At 40.3% G+C, this 13,915-nt stretch overlaps 1 protein-coding gene across 1 annotated transcript; it reads left to right on the forward strand.

Moving 5' to 3' along the window:
- The first annotated feature begins 361 nt into the window (after nucleotides 1–361).
- prmt5 (protein arginine methyltransferase 5) lies at nucleotides 362–6,952 on the forward strand. The gene is made up of 16 exons (XM_034078542.2): nucleotides 362–539; nucleotides 874–992; nucleotides 1,798–1,883; nucleotides 2,462–2,596; nucleotides 2,684–2,796; nucleotides 2,908–2,957; nucleotides 3,072–3,235; nucleotides 3,320–3,481; nucleotides 3,559–3,636; nucleotides 4,004–4,062; nucleotides 4,818–4,940; nucleotides 5,021–5,196; nucleotides 5,310–5,513; nucleotides 5,606–5,716; nucleotides 5,793–5,857; nucleotides 6,325–6,952. The coding sequence occupies exons 1-16, from the start codon at nucleotides 442–444 to the stop codon at nucleotides 6,475–6,477; spliced, it is 1,896 nt and encodes a 631-aa protein (XP_033934433.1). The 5' UTR covers nucleotides 362–441; the 3' UTR covers nucleotides 6,478–6,952.
- Nucleotides 6,953–13,915: the final 6,963 nt, after the last annotated feature.

Genomic DNA, 13,915 nt, shown 5'->3' on the forward strand with positions numbered 1-13,915 from the left:
TGATGCTTTTTGAAAATATATTTGCTATGGGCAATTTATGAAGCAATTTATGAAATTGAATATCCTCTCGCTACAAATACAACGTTTGTTATTTAGAGGATAGGCCTATGCCTAATTCAGCTTGTAATATCAATCTGACAAAAATATTGTATTATTACTAAATGTGACAGTTACTATATTTAACTGTATTAGAAAACGAAATACGAGCAGTATATTTCTGTAGAAAGACAATTAATAAATGGACACAGGCTTTGACATGAACAGCAGTTATCGCGATCTTTTACGAGAAATGTAACTGTCCTACGTGCACAGCCATTTTGGGTCTACATCCATCTTGCTACCCAATGAGTATTTACGTCTGTGCAGATCCAAGATGGCGTCAGTTTCCTCGTAAGATAGAGCAACTAGGCCCCAGCAGAATCCTTTCACTCTGCGAAAACCATGGCGTGTGGCAGTACCGGGAGCAGGGTGTCCTGCGGGAGAGATTTGAATTGTGTGCCGGAGGTAGCTGACACCTTAGCTGCGGTTGCCAAACTAGGGTAAGGACAATGCTGTGCTTTGCAAATCATTTTTAAGTGCAAGTTAGCTTTAGTGGAGTGACCTGTGGTCTGCTGGCACTGTGCCGTGCACGGGTTTGCTAGCATCATGTCTGTGCGTGATGCTTGCTAAGCTAGCCGGTGAATTACCAACACGTGCCCAATCACAATGATGCTTCCTATTGTTGGGAAGTGTTTATAATATCCATATAGGCCTGCCTGATAGTATTGTGTGAGCTGGCTGGAGGATATGTGACTAAACTGTTTAGCATGTCACCTCTACTTGTAGTTATAAAGCATACCGATGTTAAAACGCTGTTCTTTCTTTGCTGCGCAGGTTTGACTTCCTGTGCATGCCCCTGTTCCACTCGAGGTTCAAGAGAGAGTTTGAGTTGGAGCCCGCTAAAACCCGATCCGGTGCCCATACCCGGTCTGACCTGCTGCTGTGTGGCAGAGGTTAGTGCTTCTTCCTTCTCATTTTCTATAACGCCATGCGTGATTAGTCATTTACCTATTCTACACGCTTTACAAATAACATAAATACTGTACACCACTGTATGCTGTGCGAGGCCCATGATGGATTGGGATTTTTTTTGAAAAATAAGAACACAAAGCTGGGTGTTTCAAACAAACACGCCTCCTAAAGTCATAGATAGTCTTTAAAACAATAGTGTGAAAACTTATATTACAATAAAGAGACAAAATCCTATAGTGCTACTGCAAATACTTTCACATTGTATGGGAAGTGAAAACCAATGGAGGTTTTTGAGCTTTCTTTGTCTAAATACATGTTGCAGACCCTTCTTGAATGAAAAGAAGAAAAACGTTCCCACACAAAAAATCATAACTTGAAAATGTATTTGGAATAGATGTATAATATTTTTAAAAGTCAACAAATGTATTTCGTCTATTAAATCCATGACATGACCTGGGAGATCTTGGTTTTTCTCCATGTAATGTCAGAGCTAGACATTATAATTATTTTACCCTAATTATCTTAATATAATTGTTCATAAAGCAGACCAAGTATTTAGTATTGAAGATAATCACGGTAGATCACAGTTGTATGAAATAAAATAAGCCAAGATGCAATAATGATGTATTAAAAAGAAACATTAGTACATTTTTCATCTGTTACTTTAATACATATTTTATTTAATAATGTTATTATTGAGATATTGTTTGAGTCAAGTGATTCATAAGAAACTCTAATCAGTTTTCAGTTGAAGCTATGTTAAACTTTCCATTTTGCTTTATCTAGATTGGAATACTCTTATTGTTGGAAAGCTCTCTCAATGGATCGATCCAGATGCAGAAGTCGAGGCCGAGCGAAGAAACTCAGAAGCGGTAAGTTCCTTATCTTGGTCCATTTCTGTAATGTATACGTGGATTTTTAATAGGGCTGCATGATTTTGAAAGAAATAACTATTTGGGAATGTTCTGACTACTATTGCAAGTGCAGTAAATGCTACAACACTTTATACAGAATCATATTTTCACATATTCTGGCAAAGATATTGAGACTGCGATAACATTTCGAATGGCTGCCATAAGGTTGATAGTTAAAAAGGATTCTTTGACCTCAAGCTTTATATATATATATATATATATATATATCTCCTTTATTTAACAAGGTAAAAGACTCATTGAGATTAAAATCTCTTTTCCAAGAGTGACCTGGCCAAGAAGGGCAGCATGAACAAAGTTACAACAAGATTTTCTATTAGTGAACTTATCTTGTCCAGTCTCTCCTCTCAACCCCGTTTTGCTCTTGTCATGAAATGTCTTTTAGCTTTGTTTTTATCCAAAGCAACTTGCATACAATTCAAAGTATTTTGCATATTGACAGTCAATGTCCATTTCCCCCCTGAGCCACAAATGCCCCGTCATGCTCTCATCCTTCTTCTCCCCTGTGTTTCTCTCAGGCTCTGACACAGGAGTTAAACTTCTCCGCCTACCTGGGTCTGCCTGTCTTCATGCTCCACCTGAAGGGCCCTCACTGTGCCAATCTAGCCCGCCTGCTGCTAAACCACATCCACACTGGACACCACACCTCAAATGTAAGACAGCATTAAACATCTCGACACCCACATTTTGATTTCTTAAAGGCTAAATTCACTTCTAACTGTTGTACTCCTCTGATGTAGTTCTGGATACGTGTCCCGCTGATGGCGCCAGAGGACACGCGGGAGGACGTGATTGAGAACGAACCGGGCCCTTGCGTCGATGACACGGGTGTTGACGAGAAGACCTGGGGCTGGTGAGTTTCACACCCACTCTCTCAGCATCTGTCTGCATGCTCAAATAGCCGCTATTGATTTCCTTTTTGAAATCGTGACTCATTTTGTTTACGCACCTCTGCTCCCTTTAGGTGGCACTCATTTAGAACCCTTTGTGATTACAACAAGAGGATCTGTCTCGGTAAGAACGCACACTGTGAAGCACCAGCTTGGGTCAAAGTCAGCGCATTAAGAAATAATTATGATCGTGTCTGCTACTGAACTCTACTCCCCTCTTTTTTTGGTATTCCTGAAGCTATTGAAGTCGGAGCAGACATGCCGTCAGAAGCTGTGATCGATAAGTGGCTCGGGGAACCAATCAAAGCGGCCATTCTCCCCACCAGCATCTTCCTAACCAATAAGAAGGGCTTCCCTGTTCTGTCGAAAGCCCATCAGCAGATAATCTTCAGTCTTTTCAAGGTATAACACCACAGATTCAAGTGGAATTAATCACAAGACAAATTGGGAAGTGTTATAATAAAACAAAATCTATTTTTTTCTTAGTTGGAGGCCCAGTTCGTGTTCACCGGCACCAGCCGCCACACTGAGAAGGACTTCCGCTCCTACCTGCAGTACCTGGAATACCTCAACCAGAACCGTCCTGCCCCTAATTCATATGAGCTCTTTGCCAAAGGCTATGAAGACTACCTGCAGTCCCCCCTCCAGGTAAGGAAGTGCTCATCTCATTGAAATATTTTTAACCCTTGATGATATACACTAACAGTATTTGTTTCTCTCTGTAGCCACTCATGGACAACCTGGAGTCTCAGACATATGAGGTGTTTGAGAAGGATCCTATTAAATACTCTCAGTACCAACAGGTAGGACCTTAAAGTCAGCCATTCAAATCACACGCACTCTACTTTGTATATGTAATTTGGCAACATAATCTACACTCTTGGTTTGCAAAAACTCATTTTAGGTAGCAGGCTTATTGTGTAGCATTATGTTGTGATAACATACTTAAGAAACAGTCTAGATGGTGGCACGGTTATAATAGTTAATTTAACCATTCTTAAACTAATTGAATGTCCTATCCAGTCAATGTTTGCATTTGTAAGTGAAGGAAGAGCTTATATGACAATGTTTCTCTTGTGTAGAATTCTCACACCACTGACATTTCTTTGTTTGTGTGACGTTATGCTCAGACGAGACCCACAACATGTGGTTTTTTCCTTGTGTCTACAGGCTGTATATAAGTGTCTGCTTGACAGAGTTCCAGAGGAGCAGAAAGACACAAACGTTCAGTGAGTATCTGTACCAAAACAAACAATTACAATATAGTGATTTGATTATCAAATTGCTGCTATTGTTACATTTACAACCAATAGACTCTCCCACTGAAAAAGCGTTGAGCTTTAAATGGGACTAAACATTTTCAAATTGGTTTGAAAGAAAGCCAAACACTGGACACAATTGATATACCGAATTTGACCACTAGGTGTCACACTTGGCTTAGCAGTCAGCGTGACTTTTTTTCCCTGTTGCCTTGTCTGTTTTCTTGGAATGTTCCATGATGGTGGCAAGCACGGACACAGCTGTCCAGTGCTTTTTAGTTTAAGTTCTGTAAGACTAACTCAGCCATTTCTGGTCGTGTCATTCAAAGAAAAATATTAACTTTCTGAAAAACAAACACAATCTATGCATCTTCTCAACTCTACTGAAATGTCATCTGTTTCATGTTGACGACCTCTTCAGCTCACACATACTATACAGAGATGCTGTATGGAAAACCAATGGGATTTTGGAACATTGAACAATGTAAATCTATTCTAGTAGACCTCAACAATGGAATTATGATCAGTAGAAATGGCCATGTCATGGGACCTTTTAATAAACTCCAACCATTTAATGCTTGCACAGTGGACTGCACCAGAAATGGAATTAGACCCAATTCTACTTTCTTATTCCTACTGTATTTGAACAGGGTTACATACTCGTAGTGAGATAAGTCATGAATAAGGAAATGCAGCAACCTCAAAATGATGTCCCTTTGTCACAGGGTGCTGATGGTGCTGGGAGCAGGTAGGGGTCCCCTGGTCAATGCGTCCCTGCGTGCTGCCAGACAGGCAGACAGGAAGCTGAAGATTTACGCCGTGGAGAAAAATCCCAACGCTGTAATCACGTGAGTGGAACATATGTCGAAGCACATGAAGCAGGTATCGATTCCATGCACAAACATTTAAACTGCTCATACCTGTTCAGGCTGGAGAATTGGCGCTTTGAGGAGTGGGGTGATCAGGTGACGGTGGTGTCATGTGACATGCGGGAGTGGTCAGCACCTGAGAAAGCCGACATCATCGTCAGTGAGCTGCTGGGATCATTTGGGGACAACGAACTTTCCCCTGAGTGCTTGGACGGAGCGCAGCACTTCCTCAAAGGTACTTCAATGTTTTGGTAAAAGTGAATAAGGCTCGATACTTTGAAGTTGCTTTGGATTAAAGCTTCAGCTAAATGACTTAATGTAATGATGGGGTGATGATTTCTCTCTCAGATGGCGGAGTGAGCATCCCCTGCTCCTACACGTCCTTCCTGGCTCCCCTGTCCTCCTCAAAGCTTTACAACGAAGTACGGGGATGCCGGGAGCGCGACAAGGACCCAGAGTGCCACTTTGAGACGCCCTACGTCGTGCGCCTCCACAACTTCCACCAGCTGGCTGAGCCCAAACCGTGCTTCACCTTCAGACACCCCACAAAAGGTAAACGTGTCAAGAAACAAGCTACTTTTGTTAGTGTTTTTTTTTTCATTTGTTTTGAAATGTGCTGACCTTCCTCTTTTTTTCTTTTTAAGATATGAACAATAACCGGTATCAGTGCCTCAGATTCTCTGCGGGGTGTAACACGGTGCTCCATGGCTTTGCGGGCTACTTTGAGACCACGCTGTACAAAGATGTCACACTCAGTAAGTCATCTTTATAAGGAATAAGTGATGTCATGATGGTATAAAAAAATATTGATGTTTATATTGTGTGTGGCAGGTATAAATCCACAGACCCACTCAGCTGGAATGTTCTCCTGGTTCCCCATCTTCTTCCCCCTCAAAGTAAGTTATACCATCGATTAGGAAAATGGTTTGCTCTTCTACATTTGCATTTGTACACATTAAAGAGGACATTATGCACATTTTCAGGTTCATATTTTGTGCCTATATTGTGTTTACATAAAGGTCTTTACTTTTCTCATACTTTCTATGCGGCAGCATCTCTTTTGACCCTCTGTCTGCAACCAGAGCCCAGTCTGCTCTGATTGGTTAGCTGGCCGGCTCTGTTATCATTGCTCAACTGCTTAAGAGATTTCCCGCCCCTTAGCCTATCACGTACAATGTGTTGGAGTGCTAACCAATAGAAGCGCGATGTGTCATAGTCACTATTTTACAGAAGTAAACGAAGGATTTTAGTATTTTAGCCTTGACATGCACAAAAACCTAAATAACACACTACATCAATGGGAAAACCAAGAAAGAAGACCATAATAGGGTACATTTATTTCTCTTTTTCTTTCTTCCAATAGCAACCCATCTCCGTATCCCGAGATGAAGATATCGCGGTGCGATTCTGGCGCTGCAACAACGGGAAGAAAGTGTGGTACGAATGGGCCGTGACCGAGCCCTCCTGCTCCGCCATCCACAATCCAGCAGGGCGCTCTTACACCATTGGCCTGTGAAGAGAACAAATTCGCACACACATCTCTGTAAAACTTGGTGGCAGTTAATGTTGAGGTGTCACGGCTCATTTTTTTACACGCACAGTTAAAAACCTGGACTTAAAAAAAACCTTAAGTGTGTTCTGGGTTTTAGAATTACCCGCGATAAGCACTTTTTGAGCCGGTCTGTTTCAGCGGGCATGGATTATCACCTGAACACAAGTGTGTTGTCGCCACCTCGACACCAGTTGGTTTTTTTTAAAGCCGTTTTCCCCTCCTTCAGACATAAAAACTCAATCCAACCGAACCTTTGCCTTATCAAACACGCATTCCACACCGATACCTACATACTGATGAAACACACTTCTAAAAACAGAAGGTTATGCTATTCAGGTCACATATACCATATTGTTTCGGGGGGCTGTCAATTCATAAATCTTTGTTATTTTCTTTCTGTATGTTTGAACCGTGTCAATAAAAACAACACTGCAATGTTCTCCATATGCTCCGCTCTTTGTTTAGTACCAGCTAGTTCTCAAGATTGCAATTCAAACCATTGTTACATTTGTTTTAAATGTAGAAGGAAGGCGAAAGCACAGTTTTGAGTTTATTTAGCTTGGGAGGTAAGCTAGCACGTAACTATGTGAGTTGTCCAGTAGATCACCCCTAGAGGAAAACTACCAGAGCGCAACTAGTTGATATTGGTAGCATTCTTAGCTAGCCATAACTTAATTGGTGTAAACTAATAGAGGTACAAATGGCAGATATACTTTTGTAATTTACTCTCCCATGAGTGGAACGACATTATTTCTGAGCCCTGATCCTCATGAGCACAGTCGAGCATTTACAGACCTGTCAGATGTAACACATCATTTCTTCAGTTGACAATTATTTGGTGTATACTAGGCATTTTTGCACAAGTGCACCTGTCAATATAAATGCTACAAAATAACCTAAATATACTTGTCAATCACAGCTGAAGGCAATCCAATTCAATATGAGGCAATGCCAGTATGAGGATATCTTGAACCTGACAAACTCCACCTCCTGATATCCATACATTATGTACTTGAGCATAACAATAACTGGGAGTCAGACTGTGGCCCCTCCAACCCAGTCTCACAAAAAAACGTGTAATAACTACGTTGGTCCACAACGTAGGACGTAGTATTTCTACAAAAACGCCTCTGAAATTGTAAGATCCCTACGGTTTTTTTCGCCATTCATTCCAATGGCTGGCGTCTATGTCACGTGATCTTCAAATTTCTCCCTGCAGAAAAAAAAAACATGGCCGAACTTCGTTTTATTCTCGGTGTAAAATGCCTATTTTAAAGTTAGTTTGGCCATTAAAATGCCTTTTGATGCGAGAAATATGAGTTGTTATTTCAGATTATGTGTGCAGTGGATGCACATGCTCTTTAGTTTGCTAGTTATTACGAAGATTACTTCAGGAAATTGTCTATACAACGTTTTCATTGTCAACAAGGTGGTTGCTAGGGATGCTGCTATCGATATTATTTCTGTTATGTTGTGTAACTGTTTAATGGTGTTCTCTTTATTGCTACCCCCTTCCCCGTCAATGTATAGTGTTGATCCACAGCGCAAACGTATTAGTTTAACAAAATCGGGGGGGCCGACCCAAAGTGCACGGTGGGCGGATGAGTCCCCATTGTGATTTGAAAACTTCCATCAAAAAGAGCCCTTCGGTGGGCGGGAAAAAAAACGTGTCAGAATCGTCACTTCCTGTACTGACAGTGGAGGTGTCCTGAGAGTGGAGGTCTGCACCGGAACTGTCCTGAGAGTGGAGGTCTGCAGGCAGGCTCCCATGCAACAATAACACATAATTATCCTTGTGTTTATTTATTTGTTTGATTAATAAACACAAGTTGGAGTCCGTCAGGACCGAGGGTCAGAGCAGCTCATTTGCTTTACAGAATATTACACCCGGAAGTAAGTATTCTCTCTGCTCTCTCCGCTCTTCGCTTCCATGGACAAACCCTGTGATAGTCCTCAAGCTCTGTGATTGGAGAGTGTGCGAGCGTCGAACAGCACTTGAAATGGGATGGAACCACGGCAGACTGTCCAAAACTGGATTTGAACGGGTCCACCCCGTCCCCCACCCCGTCCCCAGAACTACACATGCTGGCTGTTTAGCAACATGCTCTATGGCACTCCTCTTCTGGGAGTTGTAGTTTTAAAAGACGTTTTCGTATTTCCTATAATAAGAAGTGGCCAGTATTAAACTGTGTACATCCCTGTACGTCATGTACGTCAGTAGCAGGGCGAATTTAATAAGTGTGATGTGAAGTATTATACAAGTAAAACTACATTTTGCTTTAATCCCATGTAATTGTAGAATGAACACAGTCTTCCTTTGAAGATGTATAAATCAGGTGTCTTGAGTAGTCAACAGGCGCATTCACACCGCAGTACTTTTCCCACAAAGGTTCATGAGAACTCTTTAGTTCTCATGAACTAAGTACAGATCGCGTTCACACCGGAATAAATCCCTGGGGGAGGATTAGGCAAATGAAGCCGCTGACGTCACTTCTTCTTCTTCTGCTTTGGGTTTACTGGCAGGCCGCAAACCACTTCACGGCATATACTGCCGCCAGTGTTGGGAAAGTTCACTTTCTACATGAACTAGTTCAGTTCACAGTTCACATATTTTAAAATGAACTAGTTCAGTTCATAGTTCATAATTCAAAATGTTGAACTAAAGTTCATGGTTTCAAAAATGAACTAATTTATAGTTTATAGTTCTTTTTTCAATACGTTGCTGCGAGCTATTATTTGTCTCCTGTACGATGTTAATGGGCCATTGCAATGTTTACAATATCCTCAGAGGGCCGTACAAGTTATTGACCTCTGCTTAAAAAAACTAAAATCACAGCCCATTCATTTCATTCTGTGCAAAGAAAAAGCAACCTCCTAATCCAGATATCTCACCATGACTCGCGTATGCATGCACGTGCAGGGTGTGGCGTGACCACCAACACAGAAAGTTATGGACACAAGATGTGTGCAAATGTATTTAGTTTCCTATCCATGTGAACATGGTTTAAGTGGGGGGGACCTAACCTCCTCTAGAGGGGTCCGGGGGGCATGCTCCCCTGGGAAGATTTGTTGCACTTTGAGAGCAACATTAGGAGATCTATGGACACATCTCTCAACACCCAAACACAACTGTAAGCAGATTTTCTTTTAATGTATGGATATTTGACAAATCACTCCCCTTTCAAACTGTATTCTTCTTTATTAATAACTGTCATATAGTATTTTATACCTGTTTACTTTATTCTCTTATTTTTTTTATAACTTTAAAAATGATCATATAAAGATGTGCCTTTACCTCACTGGTTGTAGACAAAGCTTCTTATATTCGTTAGCATAGCTAGCTTACCAGATGCTAATGATAACAACACAGTTATTGACTGTCTGATCAGAATGACAGATGAGCAGATCGCCACTGGGCTTTCAACTAAAGACACAGACACGCAGAAACTGCGGCATGTGTATGGACTTATCGGTACTGCAATTTCTGAAGTGCTGGAGTGGCGTTCTGGTGCTCTCCGTCAGAACTGCACCCCTGTCAGTCAAGACATATACCACGTGATGACACGTTAGGCTCGTGTTGTGTTCAAGGACCCTGACCTTGGCCAGGAAAAACAGGCACTCGCTTGTTTAATTTTTTTGCGGTCTAGATTTCTTTCATTTTTTTATTTTTTGCGTGTGTTTATAAATTACCTCGAGGGCCGTACCAAATTGTCTCGCGGGCCGTATACGGACGGAGGCCGGAGGTTCCCCACCCCTGCCATAGAGTCTCACTCTGAGCGAGTGCTGCTGCAGCTGCTCTCGGCTTCGTCCATACTAATTCATTCATTCATTCATTCAATGCTCGCCGGTTCCGCGGTTCCACATTGTTTGTTGTGAGGAGTCTGATATATTTAGTATATTTATATTTTAGTGCGATAGCCAGGGGTGACAGGCGCGTACGCGTCACAGGCAGCTTGCTGTTGCCAGATTGGGTGGTTTTCCGCATTATTTTGAAGCCTGTTTACGGTGTGTTTTAACTGGGTTTTCGGCTGAAAGGCATATGAAATCTGGCACACTTTTGAACGCCGTTATAATACAGTGCTGAGAATGAACGCACTTTTGAACGCCGTTATACAGCGCTGAGAATGAACGCGTTCTCAATTACGTTCATCTAGCGGAAATACAGTACGTTCAGTTCACGTTCGCCCAAAATATGAACGCGTTCATGAACGATCGTTCATTGAACGCGTTCAGGTACATCACTGACTGCCGCCCAAAATCCCCGGAGTTGGGGACTGGTCGAGTAAATCGCGAGAATGCCGACACCTCTTCATCTCCACCGCTCCCATGTTTTATTTTGTGTTGCCATAAGTTAGTCTCTCTGCGTATCTGCGCTGGGCTAATGCTAATAATGCTAATGTGAGGATAATAAAATGGCGGCTTCACAAAACGTTTTGGGAGTTTTGCGGGGCGTGGTCTGCAATCCGCCCAGCCAATCAGACACAGGAACCTTTTTCTCCCACGAAAGTCCCTGCTCTCTAGCAGGGACTGAAAAGGGGGTGAAAAGGTTCTGATGAACTAATTTTAGTTCCGGCTCTTTTTGGTGTGAACGCAACATTTCGGAACTATATCGGAACTAAAGTGGGAAAAGTACTGCGGTGTGAACGTGCCTAACATTACCTACAAATCATTGTACACATTATTTTTAATTATTTTCCACTTGTTACCATTGTGAGTCTATTTTTATGCAGCGCTACGTGATTTTGTGGCTACAATTCAAACTAATACACTACCAGAGGTGGAATAAGTACTCAGATCTTGTACTTGAGTAAAAGTACAAGTACCAGAGTGTAGTAATACTTTGTCACAGTAAAAGTCCTGCATTCAAAATGTTCCTCAAGTGAAAGTAGAAAAGTATTATCATCAAAATATAGTATGATTGATCATGAAAGTGTTCTCAAAGCTGGTAAAGGTGCAGCTAGTTTGAATGACTTTGTATACTGCAGGGTAGCTTGTGAATTTACTCCAGTTGGAACTAAAGTCTGATTTAACACTTGGTTATATTTCACATCATTCATCCAGATCTGTGAAGTAACTAAAGGGATTAAATACATGTAGTGGAGCAAAAGTACACAATGTACCTCTGATTTATGTTTACTGCCAACCTAAAAGTAACTCAAAAATAGTAATCAATAATGTATTGAAAAGTTATTTGGCTGATTGTTGTATATCGGCTCAGACAGGTTATATGGGAGGCCCAGTCTACGTACAGATCACTAATTTTGAAATATTAAACTTAGTTTTCTTTTCTTTAATTTTTCATCCTCGTGTAGAAGGCTATCACGAAACACACATCTGGTTGTTTATAGCATAAAGAACATCTGATTTAATGTGAGGTAGGGAAATAATCATTTGAGTATGTGTATATAAATATGTAATTTACAACAGCTGTAAGATGCTTGAAAAGCTGGAAAATGCACCTTGAAAATGCTTGAAAAGTGCTTGAATTTGACTTTGGAAAAGGTATAAGAACCCTGAATGTTGCACTGCTGTTCCAGACCGCACACTACTCCACACTCAACCTGGCTGCTGTACCCCCTGTCCTCAGCTGCACTGAAACAGAGCAGCGATGGCACAAGCCAAGAACCATGGTAAGTACAGTATGTATTCACAACCAATCCACGGTTTAATGAGTATTTCCTTTGTGCCAAGAGCTGATCTAGTATGTTGCATCAACGACCTTTTCAATACATTTTACAATTCTTTTGTGTAATTAATAGGGTGTGAAACCAGGCAGAGTGAGTGACATGGTGTTCATTTCCACTAAGCCAAAGCAGTTTACAGTTGCTGACGGTGTAAGGTAATATATATTGTCCTAAGTAATTGTATGTAGCCTGCTACAACTTTGTGATTGTTGTCTGAGTGTAAAATTGTTCTTAAAGTCCTAATTATCATATAAACATGTTCAAAGGAGTACACGTTACAAGGCCGTGCGGGGGGAGCTGCCAGACCCAGATGTCCTCAAAGTCAAACGAATGGCTCACTATTCAACTCAACGACTAACACTCTTTCAGAGGATATGTTGGAAATGCTAATCTACTTTCTGGATATTGTACATCTGTTCATCTGTTATATAAACAAGCATTACTTAAATATGCAGAGACTAATTGAAATGTTTAAATATGTATTTCCCCCCCCCCGATATAACATCAACCTATGTTTTGTAAAAGTTTATTAAATTAATCAGTAAAATGTTATCATATTGTGGATTTATTAAATGATGTATTTTCCTTTGTTATTTATGTGTGCGTTTGTTTTGAGGATATAATTCATTAGTACCTAAACATAGTATGGTATAACTGCTTTTTGTAATGAAATACACAATTGGTTTGGGAGCAAGAAATCTTTTAATCGTTGTTGCCCAGGCTTGCCGAAATGAATGGAAACTTATCTCCCGATTATAACATTGTGTAACTTGCTGCTGTTAAATACCGTCAAACTATGTGCTTTATGTGCAATATATACTTTATATACATATACCATCTTTAATAACTGTAATATATATACCGGGCTGCTAAATCCTAAGAACTGCTACAGGATTTGATTTGTAGATTTGATTTGTTTTTTATCTGTATTTTTGAAAATTATGTAACTTTTTATCTTTTTTATTGTTTATTATATTATAACTTAGTACTTTTTTAGCATATTGTTTATTATATTATAACTTAGTACTTTTTAACGCCTTTAAAAGGTCACATGTCATGGTCCTTTCTACTGATCATAATACCATTGTTGAGGGATATAACAATAGAAAAATACTGTGCAATTTTCCAAACTCACATTGTTTCGCATACAGCATCTCTGTAAACTACGTGTGTTGCAACCATAGACTCAGGGCCGGCCCTGACCAATTTGCACATTAATTGACATTTCTGTAACTGCTCCAGAGTTAGCCAACAGGCTATTTTTCGTCTGTAGTCCCTGGACAGATGTTAAAAGTCATCCTAAAAACAAAATTTCACTTCAAATAACAGGTAAATACTATTAGTAAAACAACATTCAACAGAGATACTTATATTATGATAAAAGCATATATAAAAACTAAACTAAAATACAAGCATATATAAAAACATAAAACTAAACTAAAATACAAGCATCTATAAAAACATAAAACTAAACCAAAATACAAGCATATACATAAAAACTAAACTAAAATACAAATTCACAAAGCAGACTGATACAGGTCAAGGCATATACACAGAGCGTTGTCATGTACAGATTGTGTCAGTGTTGACAGAGCTGACTTTCCACTAACCATGTTTTTAAATTAGATTTAAATAAACTGCAGGTGTTTTGTTCTCTAATCTTTACTGGGATTGAGTTCCACCACAGCTTTAAAAGAAAAAGAAGATTGGGTGAATGA

Source organism: Pseudochaenichthys georgianus, unplaced genomic scaffold (assembly GCF_902827115.2).
Source record: "Pseudochaenichthys georgianus unplaced genomic scaffold, fPseGeo1.2 scaffold_443_arrow_ctg1, whole genome shotgun sequence".
Taxonomy (NCBI): Eukaryota; Metazoa; Chordata; class Actinopteri; order Perciformes; family Channichthyidae; genus Pseudochaenichthys; species Pseudochaenichthys georgianus.